Below are 13,259 nucleotides of genomic sequence, written 5' to 3' on the forward strand. Positions count from 1 at the left end.
AAATTGAGTTACGAGCTCGGTCACAGAATGATTTGGACTCGCAAATCAAGGTACCGCCGTTCACTCATGCGTTCACTCCGCTTTGCTCCACCCCTTCCCGTCAGCTCTACCCGAGGATCCGCCCTCGACACAGAAGTCTGGCTTAGCCGAGATGGACTCCTGAGGAACGCCAAGAACCACTCAAATGACCAACAAGTCAATGTCCGCTTTATATTTCTTCTTTTTTGATGTGTCAACCACAATAAAAGATTTGGACACTTGGTTAGCATTTTTATTATTTATTGATGCTGCTTCTGGAAAACAAACATCAAACATCTTAGTTTCAGGACCGAATGAAATCATTTGCAAAACTACAAGTGACCTTTTCTAGCATGCTAGTCACATCCTAGGTTAGGCTAGTACGCTAAATTGATTTCAAAGTCATTGTTGACAACAAACTTGAATCTTTTCATTTCATATTTCACATAGGAATACATTCGATATTCTCCTTTTGGACTGCACAAGCAACAATTCAGTCACAGATTTTTTTTACGGCGACCAGTCAACGTGGCTCCCGACATAGCCGTGGTGTGTCATAAAGTGCTAACATAAAAAACAGAGTCAAAGTGGAAGAAGGCCTGGTCCACCAAGTTGAGTCCAAATCTTCTTGAAGGAGGGCCACTCGGAAATAATCCGGATCAGCGCCAGATTAGTGGAGAAGATGAAGGACTAGGGGGGGTTGGGCGGCACACCACACGCCATGCGAGCTCGGATTCGACTGATTCTGATTGTCTTCGGTGGACTGGTTCTTTGTGGCTATGGTTGCAGTTTGTTTCTAGTGGGTCCGATTGTTCAGGTTGTGGTTTTGGTTCCTGGTGGTTTCAATACGTCGGGTTGTGGTTATAGTTTGTTTTTAGTGGCTCTGATAGCTCAGGTTGTGGTGTTTTTTGTTCTGGTGGTACTGGGTCTAGTGGTTCAGATTTTTTTACTAGCGATTCTGGTGGTTCTGGTCCTGTTAGCTCTTGTTTTACTAGTTTTGGTGGCTCTAGTGGTATTGGTTCTAGTGGTTCTGGTGGTTCCAATGCCTCTGGTTGTGGTTGTAGAGTTTTATTGTACTGGTTCTGACGGTTTGGGTTGTGGTGGTTCTGTTCCAGGAGTTCTGGTTCTGATAGTGTAGTTGTAGTGGTTCTGGTTCTGGTTCTAGTGGTTCTGGTTGTGTTCTGCGGTCAGGAGGCATGTGACGTGTCCTATGCCCTTGGTGACTCCCTCTCTGAAGAGAAGTTTGGCGCCGGTCCGAAGATACTCGGGATGTTTGAGGAAGCGAAACGCTACCACGGCTCGCTCGCCCGTCCTCAGCTCGTCCTGCCAGGAGAGAGCCAGGTGTCACACATGCGTGGGGACGCACACACAAACCTGCGGCGGCAGACGTACCTTCCCGTGCACCCTCTGCACCACGGCCGTCTGCCTGACGTTGCCCACGTGCGCCGTGACCTGCGAGCCTCGGCGGAAGGTTCCGGCGTGGAAGAGAAGAACGATGGCCGCCTCGAAGTGGCAGCAGACGGTGGGCTTCATCTTGGGGCTCACCATCACCATGCCCTCCACACACACGACACACGCGCCACGTCAGCCATTTTTCTGTATGCGGCTCTCAGACAAAAAGGTGCGGACACCCCTCACCTAAAACTTTGTGTGTGCGTGTGCGTGTGTCTGCTTGTGTACGTGTGTGTTCATGTGCGTGTCTGATGTGACATCACTCATGAAATCCCACGTGACATTGTTCACGACGTCACCGATGACATCACATCATCAATGGCGGTACGGGGCCGATGCGCGGCGCGGCTGACCTTGCGCAGCAGCGTCCTGTCCAGGTTGCCCAGCGCCAGCGTGGCCGCCTGCCCCGCCCTCAGCAGCCTACAGGTGGCGCGGTTCCGCTGGATGGACAGAACCTTCACGCGCAGGAAGCCGCCCGCGTCCGTGGGGCCCACCGCCAGGCGCTCGCCCTCGCGGCACACCCCGCTGACACGCGCACATAGAAACACAACAAAAAGTCACACGGTCAGTCAGTCACACAACACAAACGCAAACGCACACAAACACAGTGTAGTGTTTGAAGTCAAATATTTTGATAAAAATCCCTAATTTTCCTAGAATTCCATTTTTACAATTATGGACTGTATTACAATAGAACGCGTTCACTCGCATTTACGCAGTGTCCCTGAACGCATCCTTGCGCACTCACACAGCTGCGTGCCTGCCAAGTTCCGTTGATTCGGAACCAAACAGGTCCCTCTGCTGGTCGCTTTTATATTACAGTAGATTCGCCGTATATTCCAGTACACCAACATCGCGGCGGACCCTGCGATGTGACTACTGCGCACGCGTACTTCGCGATGGCGATGCTCAAATGAAATATTGTGCAGCCCTAACACATACTCACACACAGACACACTCTTTCGCACACAAATAAATACAAGCACACACACACACAAACAAACATACACTATGCGCAAAAACACATTCAAATATCACAAGCACACACAATGACATAAACACAAAAACACTCCCACATACACCCAAATATCACATCCACACAATAACTCTCACCTGTACAAAGTCCCGCCCACCACCGTGCCAACGTCAGGAACAGAATAGATCTCGTCCACCTGCAGACAACACGCACACGCACGTCAGCATTGTGTGTGTATGTGCGCCTTCACGTGTGTGGTGGTCTTCTTTATTGCCACTCCCAGCTGATGTTTACTCTAAAACCGAGAAGAAACCAAAGACAATTACACTTTGGATATTTCAAACAACCGAACAACTTTGCCTTAAGAACGCCACTTGCTAGCTTGATGCTAACATCTTCTGGAAAATGCCATTGCCGGGCTAACGATGAGCCTCGATAGTTGCGCTTTTGGAACCCACCTAAGAATCGGAATCCGAATCATCTTTATTTGCCAAGTATGCCCAAACAACACACAAGGAATTTGTCTCCGGTACTTGGAGCTGTTTGACAGAAAATACATTTGAGGCATAAAAACACAGTACGGCGAATCACTGAGCAATGAAAGGTTACCAGTCGCGTGGTAATGCCGATAAAAATGTTTTGGATTTTTTGACGACTGAGTCCTCGAGCAATTTAGAGCAGTTTGAAAGGACTAATAGAGCAATAGTCTGCTCCACTGACCATTGTGCAAATGGCGCAGAGACTGCATGTAAGCAGTTTAAACGGGTATTTGAACACAAACGGTGTAGACAAGTGCTTCTCAATTGTTTTCTGTTACGGCCCCCCCGGGAAGAAGAAAAAAATGTGCGACCCCCCCCCCCACCCGCAGGCCTCGTGAGTACACCGCTGCATTGTAGATATAAAGGATAATCTAATCTAATCCTTATAAATATTGAAGAAAGTGCAAAAGAAAGATATAGATCAATTTACAATCAAGAATAAATGTATTAATGTTGTTTTCAGTCTGTAACAGAAAATAAAGTGCATCAATTTCCCCGAAATAGAAAAGAGCGAGAGCGACGAGCGCACCACTGCCATCTACTGCAGTGGACGTGCAATTACACTTTATTCTAGCATGTTCTTCAGTGTCTCACACGCCCCCATGGCATGTAGACACACAATATATATCCCAATACTCACAGGCATAGATTTCTTTATCTTGATTTGTGTGTGTGTGTGTGTCTGACTGCGTGCGTGCGTGCGTGTGTTTGTGTGTCTGATCATGTGCGTGTGTGACTATGTCTGATTGTGTATGTATGTTCATGTGTGTGTGTGTGTGTGCACACGTGTTCCTGGGTGTGTGTACCTGGAACTCAGTGAGCTGCTGCATGAGTTCTTCTTGCTCTTTGCTGTTGCTGAGAGGTGGAAGAACATTCAAGAAGACCTTGAGGAGGTCCAGACCTTTTCCCGACACGCTGGACAGTGTGAAGATGGGCGTCACACTACACGCACACACACACGCGCACAAAGCCCGGTCAGGCATACATATAGCGTGCACAATCAGTGTGTCGTGCTGACTTCGTGTACTGTTGTGCTTAAGAAGCTAAGGATTCGATTCCAATTCGATTCTTTGGCTTGTGATTCGATTCGATTCAACACCATTTAAATTCTTTAGTTTGCGACTCAATTCCATTTGGATTCTTTCGCTGGTGGTTTGAGTCAATCCATTTTTTTTCCTTTAGGTTGCAACTCAATTCCATTTTGATTCTTTGGGTTGTGTAATCGGGTAATCGGATGTATACAACCCCCCGTCCCCCAGCCCTAATTGATTCGTCGATATTCTTACAGTCGTGTTGTGGTGCCGTGCGTGTGAAAGCGTGTGTGCGTTACCACGCTGCGGGGGCGAACTGCTGCGCGGCGGTGACGGCGTCGTCGGGCGTGCGGACCGCAAGCGGAACCTTGTTGCATCCCGGCTGCTTGAGGAGTCGCTCCAGCTGCCGCAGCGTTCGCTCCACGCCCGCCCGGGAACACACGTCCACTTTGCTGACCACGATGAAGATGGGAACTTTCAGCGCCATGGCCAGGCCCAGGTGCTCCCTGGTGGTACCCGCTGCACAAACCCAGGGACGGACGACATGGGAGCACCCAGTCAACCTAAGTTCTCAAGTCCAAATATGGTCGCGACGGCTTCGATGAGACATCAGAGGCAAGATGGCGACCTCTGCTGATCATTCTGCGTGTTGCGAGTTTAACGGAGTAGTTTTGTCTGTAGTGTCGTTTGAAAAGTGAGAATTGATATTTTGTTCTATTTATTATTCCTGCTTGCCTCAATGTTGGTCTCCACCCCCCCCCCCCCCAATATGGGTTAATAGCCCATGTTTTAACTTTATCATTAAAAAGTTCAAACTGCCGCCAGCAGAGGTTGACTCTGCTTTCTTAAAAAGAACGTAAATGTGACCTGCCGCATAACAGGAGGGTTAATAATCATCATTTTCGAAACATTTGTCATAATAAATCATATCAAAACCCTATCAACTAATACAATGAAAAATAATTACAAGTTAAAATATTGGATGAGAAAATAATATGCAATAATATTTTTGAAATCATGAATAATAATGATGATCGTATCGGTCCGTTGTGGTCCAGAAGGAGCTAAGCCGAAAGGCGAAGCTCTCGATTTACCGGTCGATCTTCGTTCCTACGGTCACGAGCTGCGGGTCGCGACCCAAAGAACGAGATCCCGGATACGAGCGGCCGAAATGAGTTTCCTCCGCAGGCCGTCCGGGCTCTCCCTTAGAGAAGCTCGGTCATCCGGGAGGATCTCAGAGTAGAGCCGCTGCTCCTCCGAGTACGAGAGGAGCCAAACGAGGTGGCCGGGGCATCTGATCCCCGGTGAGGCGTTCGGGCGGGACGACCCGGGACACGCCGGAGAGACGACGTCTTTCGGCCGGCCCGGGAACGCCTCGGGATCCCCCCGGAAGAGCTGGATGAAGCGGGCGGGGAGAGGGAAGTCTGGGCGTCCCCGCGTAAGCTACTGCCCCCGCGACCCGACCCGGATAAGCGGTAGAAGATGGATGGATGGATGGATGGATGAATAATAATGACGATTGTGTTCATTTAAGGGATGTACCCGTACCTTTTTTTTCTGTGGGAATCTGCCGATAGTTGATGCTCATTGTAATTGCTATTTTAAAAAAAAGAAAATGGATTCCCCCCCCCCGGAACAAGTGGGGGTATCCACAAATAACGTCGGCTAAAAGTCCCACACCCCTCGCCCCTCTTGACCTGCTGTGTCATTGCGCCAAATGATTTCGATGGGATTTGGACGTCGTTTTGGTCCGTGTGGAAAAATGCTCACTGGGAAGCTTCGGGCAGAGATTTTGCGTTGCCTTTTTTTTCTGTTATCAAACGATTGGAGATCTTGGAGCAATCGTGGCCGGTTTGTGTTTCCCTTCCGCCGTCTCCGCCCGGCCGGCACGGCGACCCCCCCGGCGGCCCAGACGGCGACCCCCGCTGTACTCGATATTCTTATTATTGTAGGAATGCTAAGGTGTAAAGCGGGAAAGAGGAGGGTCTGACCGATGCCGGTGTTGGCGCCGACCACCAGCATGGCGAAGTCCGGGCAGTAGCTGGTGAGTCCGAAGACGGTGGTCTTCAGGTACTTGTGATGTCCCGCCAGGTCGATGAAGGTGATCATCTTGGAGGAACTCTCGCAGATCTCCTCGGCGCTGCGGGAGTCGCTGTAGTTGACCACCTGTCGGGCACACGTCAGGCGTCACCCGGCACGTCGCCGCCGCCGCCGCCGCCTCCGTTTGACGTCGCTCACTTCTCCTCTGCTGTCGAAGCCCAGGATCTCGAAGCTGATGCTGGACGTGCGTCCCGTCTGGATCTCGTGGAGATGCCTGAAGAGGTTGAGGCGCGCTCGGCCCCGCCCGTTGTCCAGCTCGCCCTGCGTCAGCACGCCCAGCAGCGTGGACTTCCCCGAGTCCACGTTGCCCAGCACGGCCACGCGCAGGTCCAGGAACTGCGCGCGCCGAGCACGTCACTTCTGAGGGAAACCGCCGGGAGCGGTTTCGAGGAGCGGCGGCTTACCTGCTGGTCATCGGGAACCTTCCGCACCAGGACCTCGGCGATCCTGCGCCCGCTTCCGTCCGCGTCAAAGTCCACCCGCCTCTCCCGAAGCAGCGTGATGTCGGCGCCCACCCTGACGAGCCGGCACCACACACGCGCTGTGACTGTCCTGCGCGCGCGCGCGTGCGTCAATCGGTGATTCCGAGCGCAGCGACTCGATTCGGAATCATTCGCTCATTCTCTACTCCCGAACCGCTAAAAAGGGATTTTTGTCTTGTGGAATATATGTTGGAACCAAACGCAAGATGTCAAAAGTTTCTGTTCGATTTTAAACGTGCAATGTCTTCTCTTTCCGCTGCCGTTTACTTCAATCCGCAAAGTATTTGTATTTCTTCAAACCGCATCTACTGGCTTGCGATAGCGTGAAGTCGCGAGATTAATCAAATAAGCCAAGTAAAGTCAGGAGGTGCGTAAATGTCCAGATCTTTACATCATCGGATCAATACTTCTTTATTCTGAAAACTACATTGAAATCACTGCATCGTAAGCCGCCATTTTCACATCACTCCGTGTGCAAAAGTGGCGGGAATGTGACGTAACATCGTCCCTCCTCCGGGGCAAAGGGAGGAAGTGGCGCCAAGAGTTCATGGCGCTACTAGCTAGCTAGCAGGTCGCCTTACATTTGAGCAAGCCTCGTTGGTTCAAAATGGATCGGTAGGAACTGCAAAAGAAAAGCAGATCAAAAACGCACGCGGAAGGAAGGTCCAACAGTCCTTCGGGGACTGTCGTTCACTTACTGTGTCTCGCCGAGAAGCGACATCATCGGGCAGCGCCGCCGTATTGACGGCTCGTCGGACTGAGCGCGAGCTAACTTCGACGTCTGAGCTCTCGTTGCTGCTACGTGCCGCCGCCGAACCGGCTAAGGGGGCTACTGACGAGCTAGCGCCCGCGCGGAACCTACGTGTCGTTTCTTCGTCTTTTGGGGGAAACTCTGAGAAGGTTGAAGACCGCCGCGGAGTCTCAAAATGCCGCAGTTTGCCGCCACGAACGGCAGACGAGGAGTTTGTCTCGCTGACGCAGCAGGCGATCAAACTGCTGCGGCAACAGGACATTTTCACAGCGCTGCTTCAGCAACAGCAGGGAAACGTGAACAATCATCGCGGAGTCGTCAAACATAAACAAGACTGGATGCGCTTGCACTGGAGAGAAGAGCTAGCTTACTTTCTAGCTATCTTTCGGACTAACGGTCACAAATCCACTTGGGAAGTTTGCAATTTAGCAACAACGGGAAGGAAAACATTGATTTGTTTTTGTAAGTTAAACATATCAAGACATATTTTTGAAAAGGGCTTTTCACTGTTGGTTGTGACGCATTGAAGCCACGCTGGCGAGCAGTATTACGCAGCGCACGTGTCGCGCTTCAAAGTCTGCGGACTGTTCCCCGCATTTGCGGATGCTTGTTCATCTGGAAGGAAGTTCATACGTTTCTTTTTAAAATGTTTTCTGTTGCGCGGCCGCCGCTCGTCGTCGTCACGGTCCGATCGGCTCCGACGCGTACGCTTTGACCGTGCCGAGTTCGGTCGGGCGCCACCCGTACGTGGAAATCCTCCTCCTCCGCATATGCCGACACGTCGCGCGTTAGCGCGTAGCGCGCCGCGTTTGGCAATTGCGACGTCACGTCCGGTCGCCCTCGCGGCGGATAGGGTCACCGCACCCCGGCGTCGCGAGCTTCGGGTATGTTCGGGGACGGCTCAATATGCGTCATAAAAAGCTCATTTTGACCTCAACTACGGCTGGAAGTCACGTGCGTGTATGACATAACATATTAACGAGGCCAATATGAATTTGAACTGACCCCGTAACATCTTTGTCATCTGACCTTGAATTTGGATTCCCCAAAAACAATATGAATCGGAATACTGCGTTTAGACGAGTGGACACGCATACAACATATTCTCGCCCCCAATTGTTTTCCTTTCCTTCCGCTTTAATCACCATGTGGGGATTTGTTTGTTTGTTTTGGGGTTTTTTTGTGCGTGAAAGTTGACTTAAAATCCTTGTACTGTATAGTGATTAGAGCACAGCGAACGGGCAAATGATGGAGATCGAGGCCGCCGCCGGTCGCCACTCACGTACTTGTCGGCCATCTTGCGCAAGGTTCCGACGGAGGCGGCCATGTCGGCGCGGCTCAGGCCCACCGGCAGCCCGTTGTCCTCCACGCCGATCTGGTAGACGGCCTCGCCGCGGCCCTCCTGCAGACGCCACTTGAGCTGCGTGGCCAGGTGCTCGAAGCGGTACCGGGTGGGGTTCACCAGCTTCAGCTAGGGGGCGCACACGCGTCACGTGAGCACGAGGGGGAGGAAAACCACCGAGCGAAGACGATGAGGAAGTTACCTTATATTCGATGTTTCCTTCTTCAGCCTGCAAACACAATGTTGTATTCCGTTAGATCACGGTTACGCTTACAAAATATATCACAATGGTTCTTTGCAGTGATATACAAGTGTATTTATATAAATAACAGCACAAATGTTCCATCTTGTCTTGGAAAAGTGTCTTTTTGTAAGTTCCATTTTTTTTTTTATTTCTCATAACGTGAATTTCTATACACGGCACCATCGGAGATGTTCGTTCTTGGAGTTGACATTTTCAATCAAGGATTTTTTTCTTGTACAAGCCCAACTCCAATGAAGTCGGGACCTTGTGTTAAACATAAACCAAAGCGGAATACGATGATTTGCAAATCATGTTCGACCTCTATTTCATTGAACACGCGACAAAGACTACAAAGATATTTCATGTTCAAACTGCTCCACTTGATTGTTTTGAGCAAATAATCATCAACTTGGAATTTGATGGCTGCAACGCGTTCCCAAAAAGCTGGGACAGGCGGGTGGCAAAAAAGACGGAGAAAGGTGAGGAACGCTCATCCGACACGTGTTCGGAACATCCCGCAGGTGAACCGGCTCGTCGGGAACGGGCGGGGGCCGCCATCGGCTAGAAAAGGAGCTTCCCTCAATTGCTCAAAGACGGGGCGAGCCTCACCTCTTTGGGAACAAGTGCGGGAGAAAATAGTCCAACAGTTGAAGGACAATATGTTCCTCAACGTACAATTGCGAGGAATTGAGGGATTTCGTCATCTACGGTCCACAATATCATCCGAAGGTTCAGAGAATCTGGAGAAACCACCGCATGGAAGCGGCGAGGCCGAACACCGACATCGAACGCCCGTGACCTTCGATCCCTCGGGCGGCGGCACGGCATCCAAAACCGACATCGACGTGTAAAGGACATCGCCGCGCGGGGTCGGGAACACTTCAGAAAACCAACGTCAGTCAATACACTTCGACGCCACGTCCGGAAGTGCAACTTGAAATTCTACTGCGCAAAGCAAAAGCCGTTTATCGACAACACCCAGAAACGCCGCCGGCACGGGTGGGATTTGCACGACGAGACGTGCGCCGTCGTCCACGTCTGGAGGCCGGCGAGAACGCGCACCAGACTGCGCGTTGGCGCGCACAAGGGGCACGTTGGATTCTGAAAATGGTCGTCTGTGGACCGGCTCAAAAGACGGAGTCAAAAAGGATTTACTCGAAGAACGCAACATTGGGTTCTTTGTTTTATTTACAACGAATCAATTCACTCAAATGAATTAAAAAAGTAGAGAATGATGAATAACAATTCAATGTGACAGATTTATTGTACTTTTAAAATGTCGTGTTTTAAAAACAAAGCTAAATTAATTGAAGTAACCAATGTATTACAAATAAACAAAACGTTAAATGTATATATTGTAGTCAGTGCACCAATTATAAGAGAAATGACCAAATAAATCAAATCAGTCACTTGCAATGACGTTTGGCGTCGAGAGCTTTTGATCACAAATGTTGCGCCGTCGACCGCAATCGGAGTGCCAGCGAGTCGCTCGCTGCCCGTTGCGCCAAAGGCCCGTTGCGTCTTTTGTTTTGTTTCGTTTTGTTTCGTCGCGTGTTTTTCGGGAGGTGCGCTCGCCAAGGCTAGCTCGCTCGTTCCAGGACTGAGCTTCACCGAGTCGGAATTCCTCTTGGCGACGGAATGACGACACTTGAGCTCATCTGGGCTCCGCCCGCTTGCTGCGATGCGTTGTTATGTTTGGCAAAATGTTCATTCGCGATCGGAGGGCAAACAAAGAGTTTGTTGTTGCTAAGCGGAAGTCAACTAAGCGGAAGTAGCTACCTCTGGTGGGAGAAACGCTGGCGCTCTTTCATTATTATTATTGCTGCGGCTGCTGCTGGTGCTGCTGGTGCTGCTGTTGTTGTTGTTGTTGTTGTTGTCGTTGTTGTTGTTGTTGTTGTTCTTTTTACTCCGACGACGGCGACCTCGTCTGCTTCTCCTCGTCCGGGACTTTTTTGACGCCTTCTTCGTGCCGCCCGGGCACAAGTCCACCATGTTGAGGGCTGTCACCGGGTAACAAGTCACCACATCGGACGACTTCGGCCTGTCCCGGAGCAGAGCAGCCGGCGCCAGATGCTCTCCGGTCTCCCCGGCATCATCGACGCCGACGCGGACGCACCGCGAGCTACTGGAGCTAAACGGCGGCTACTTCCGGCAAGCTCACGTTGCCAACCCCACAATCAGCACACACACGCCGAATCTCTTTTTCTATTCGACCCACGGCACCGTATCAAACGTGTATTCGAGCTGGTCCGCAGTCACGAACGCGTTCACGTGAACACTACAAGTCCCAGAATGCCGTTGGCGCGCAGTTGCGCTCTTGGGCAAAGCGAAGATGGGCATCTTAGAGGCAGATGAGCTGCTCGCCACACATTTTACAAATAAGAAACTCATACCACTGATGTCTTTTATGGCACATTGGAGTTCTGCTTGATCAAATTTAAGGTTGCGTATTCTAGATTCCGTTAAGTTTGTTTTCCCATGATAATATCTGGAGAGAAGGGGAAACATGATGCAAAATCCCAGTCAGTTTTCAACAACTATTGAGTTTAGCCCCTGACTTTGTTCCAAGATTGAATTTCGGCCCACTGTGAATTTGAGTTTGACACCCCTGAATTTGAGAAAGTCGCAGGGAGCGGGAGCTCACTTCCGGTGTGGCGAAATGTCGCAGTGTTGTGGCGGCAGCACGCTCGCGACCCTAGTGAGGAGAAGCGGCTCGGAAAATGGATGGATGGATGGATGGATGGATGGATGTTCTGGCGTTAAACGTAATAACAATAGTAATAAATGGGACTTCCAGTGCTGTGAAAAAGTATTGGCCTCCTTTCAAAATTCTCATATCTTTGCATAGTTTTCCCACTTTCATGTTTAGGATCATCAAACAAATGTAAATATCAGACAAATATCACCCAAGTGAACTGAGAAAAAAATAAAGCCATTCAGTTAGCTAACACTGTGCGGAAAAGTAAAGGCCCCCGAAACCGAAGAACTGCTTGGGCCATCCTCAGCAGCAACAACTGAAACCAAGCGTTTCTACATCCCCAATTCCAATGAAGTTGAGGTGTTGTGTTTAACATAAATAAAAACAAGACAAAGATTTCCAAATCATGTTCGACCTCTATTTCATTGAATACGCGACAAAGACTACAAAGATATTTCATGTTCAAACTGCTCAACTTGATTGTTTTGAGCAAATAATCACGAACTTGGGATTTGATGGCTGCAACGCGTTCCCACAAAGCTGGGCCAGGCTCATGTTTACCACAGGTGTTACACCAACTGTTGACGTTTTGGAGGTGGTATTCAAATGAAGTCAATTGAAAGGGCTTTTTTTCCAGTAGGTGTGTCCTTTCCTGTGTATTCAAATAATAAATTGAGTCATCAATCACGAGTCAAAGTTTGTGATATCCTCTTTAATATGCTGACGCACTTGTTTTTTGACATACTTGGCAAAATGAAGATGATTCTGACATGCTTCTCTTTGAATTCCAAAGATTTATTCCAAATATGAACCTCGATTTCACAGGGCTGAGCGTCGGTGACTGCGTGAGCACATTTGTCGCGAGTTCACAAAACGCCTGGCGTTTACCTTATCATGTCGCCCGTGATCGCAGCGACTCGCTCCTCAATCGGGGTGAGGTCCCTGTGCCCGCTTTGGCGGTGGGCAGCCGTCCTCCGCTTCACCTCCACCTTAATGTCTGACCGCTTTTTTTAGTTTTTTAGTCGGGGGCGTGTGCGCGCTATCCCGACTCCACGGCATTGACAGCCGCACACGCCCAAGAGGATTTCTCGCTTGCGGACCTCCGCTCCATTGAGCAACTTCGCATTGAGAACAATTCTTTTTCTTCATGACCTTGCTCATTTTCCTTTTTTCCTGATCATGCGGAGATCGGGATCTCAGGTGCAGGGTTCATTTAAATCTGATTTGCATATTTAAACGTGTGCTTGGACAGGGAGGGGTCGGCTACTCCGACACGTGCGTTCAATTCTATGTCGGTTGGCGGTCTCTCCCTCATTGTTGTGTCATGAACTCTGACCTTAAGTGAGGTAAGGGAGGCCTGCAGGTCTTTACAAGCTATCCTGAGCTCCTTTGTGGCCTCCTGGACGAGTCATTGCTGTAAGAAGGCATCTGAGATGATTTCGGACAGCGCATCTCACAGAGTAGGGGCGGCCACGGAAAAGGGCCGTTGGTGGTGAGCGGGAGTTGGAAGATGAATCTCTGGGCGACGGGGAGCCAGCGGAGTTCGCGGAGGACGGCAGCGATGTGGTCGCAGCGGCGGATTCTGGGGGGGGGGTGGCTGAACGCCGGGCTCGGCACCCCCTATGT

At 50.3% G+C, this 13,259-nt stretch overlaps 2 protein-coding genes across 4 annotated transcripts in view; one reads left to right on the forward strand and one right to left on the reverse strand.

Annotated features, from left to right (window-relative positions):
• LOC133403906 (apoptosis-stimulating of p53 protein 2-like) overlaps positions 1-380 on the forward strand; it is a 19,760-nt gene extending 19,380 nt beyond the window's left edge. For all 3 annotated transcript variants that reach the window (XM_061679306.1, XM_061679307.1, XM_061679308.1), the window contains one exon: positions 105-380. In XM_061679306.1, coding sequence (XP_061535290.1) covers positions 105-146 — 42 coding nt within the window. In that variant the 3' untranslated portion in view covers positions 147-380. The remainder of the gene's footprint in view (positions 1-104) is intronic.
• Positions 263-11,214, reverse strand: gtpbp2b (GTP binding protein 2b). Its single transcript, XM_061679309.1, has 12 exons — positions 10,715-11,214; positions 8,894-8,920; positions 8,636-8,820; positions 6,521-6,632; positions 6,255-6,452; positions 6,008-6,182; positions 4,316-4,535; positions 3,792-3,927; positions 2,584-2,642; positions 1,824-1,995; positions 1,411-1,575; positions 263-1,341 (listed from the first exon to the last, which is right to left on the reverse strand). The coding sequence occupies exons 1-12, from the start codon at positions 10,925-10,927 to the stop codon at positions 1,180-1,182; spliced, it is 1,824 nt and encodes a 607-aa protein (XP_061535293.1). The 5' UTR covers positions 10,928-11,214; the 3' UTR covers positions 263-1,179.
• Between the last annotated feature and the right edge of the window lie 2,045 nt (positions 11,215-13,259).

This window comes from Phycodurus eques, chromosome 6 (genome assembly GCF_024500275.1).
Source record: "Phycodurus eques isolate BA_2022a chromosome 6, UOR_Pequ_1.1, whole genome shotgun sequence".
In the NCBI taxonomy this organism is placed as follows: domain Eukaryota; kingdom Metazoa; phylum Chordata; class Actinopteri; order Syngnathiformes; family Syngnathidae; genus Phycodurus; species Phycodurus eques.

Excerpts from the sequence above, each read along its gene's own strand:
- gtpbp2b (XM_061679309.1), bottom strand. The coding sequence starts at position 10,927 with ATGGTGGACTTGTGCCCGGGCGGCACGAAGAAGGCGTCAAAAAAGTCC. Across the intron at positions 6,633-8,635 it reads TTGCGCAAGATGGCCGACAA|GGTGGGCGCCGACATCACGC; the intron begins GTACGTGAGTGG and ends CCGGCTCGTCAG. Across the intron at positions 6,453-6,520 it reads AGGTTCCCGATGACCAGCAG|TTCCTGGACCTGCGCGTGGC; the intron begins GTAAGCCGCCGC and ends CGGCGCGCGCAG.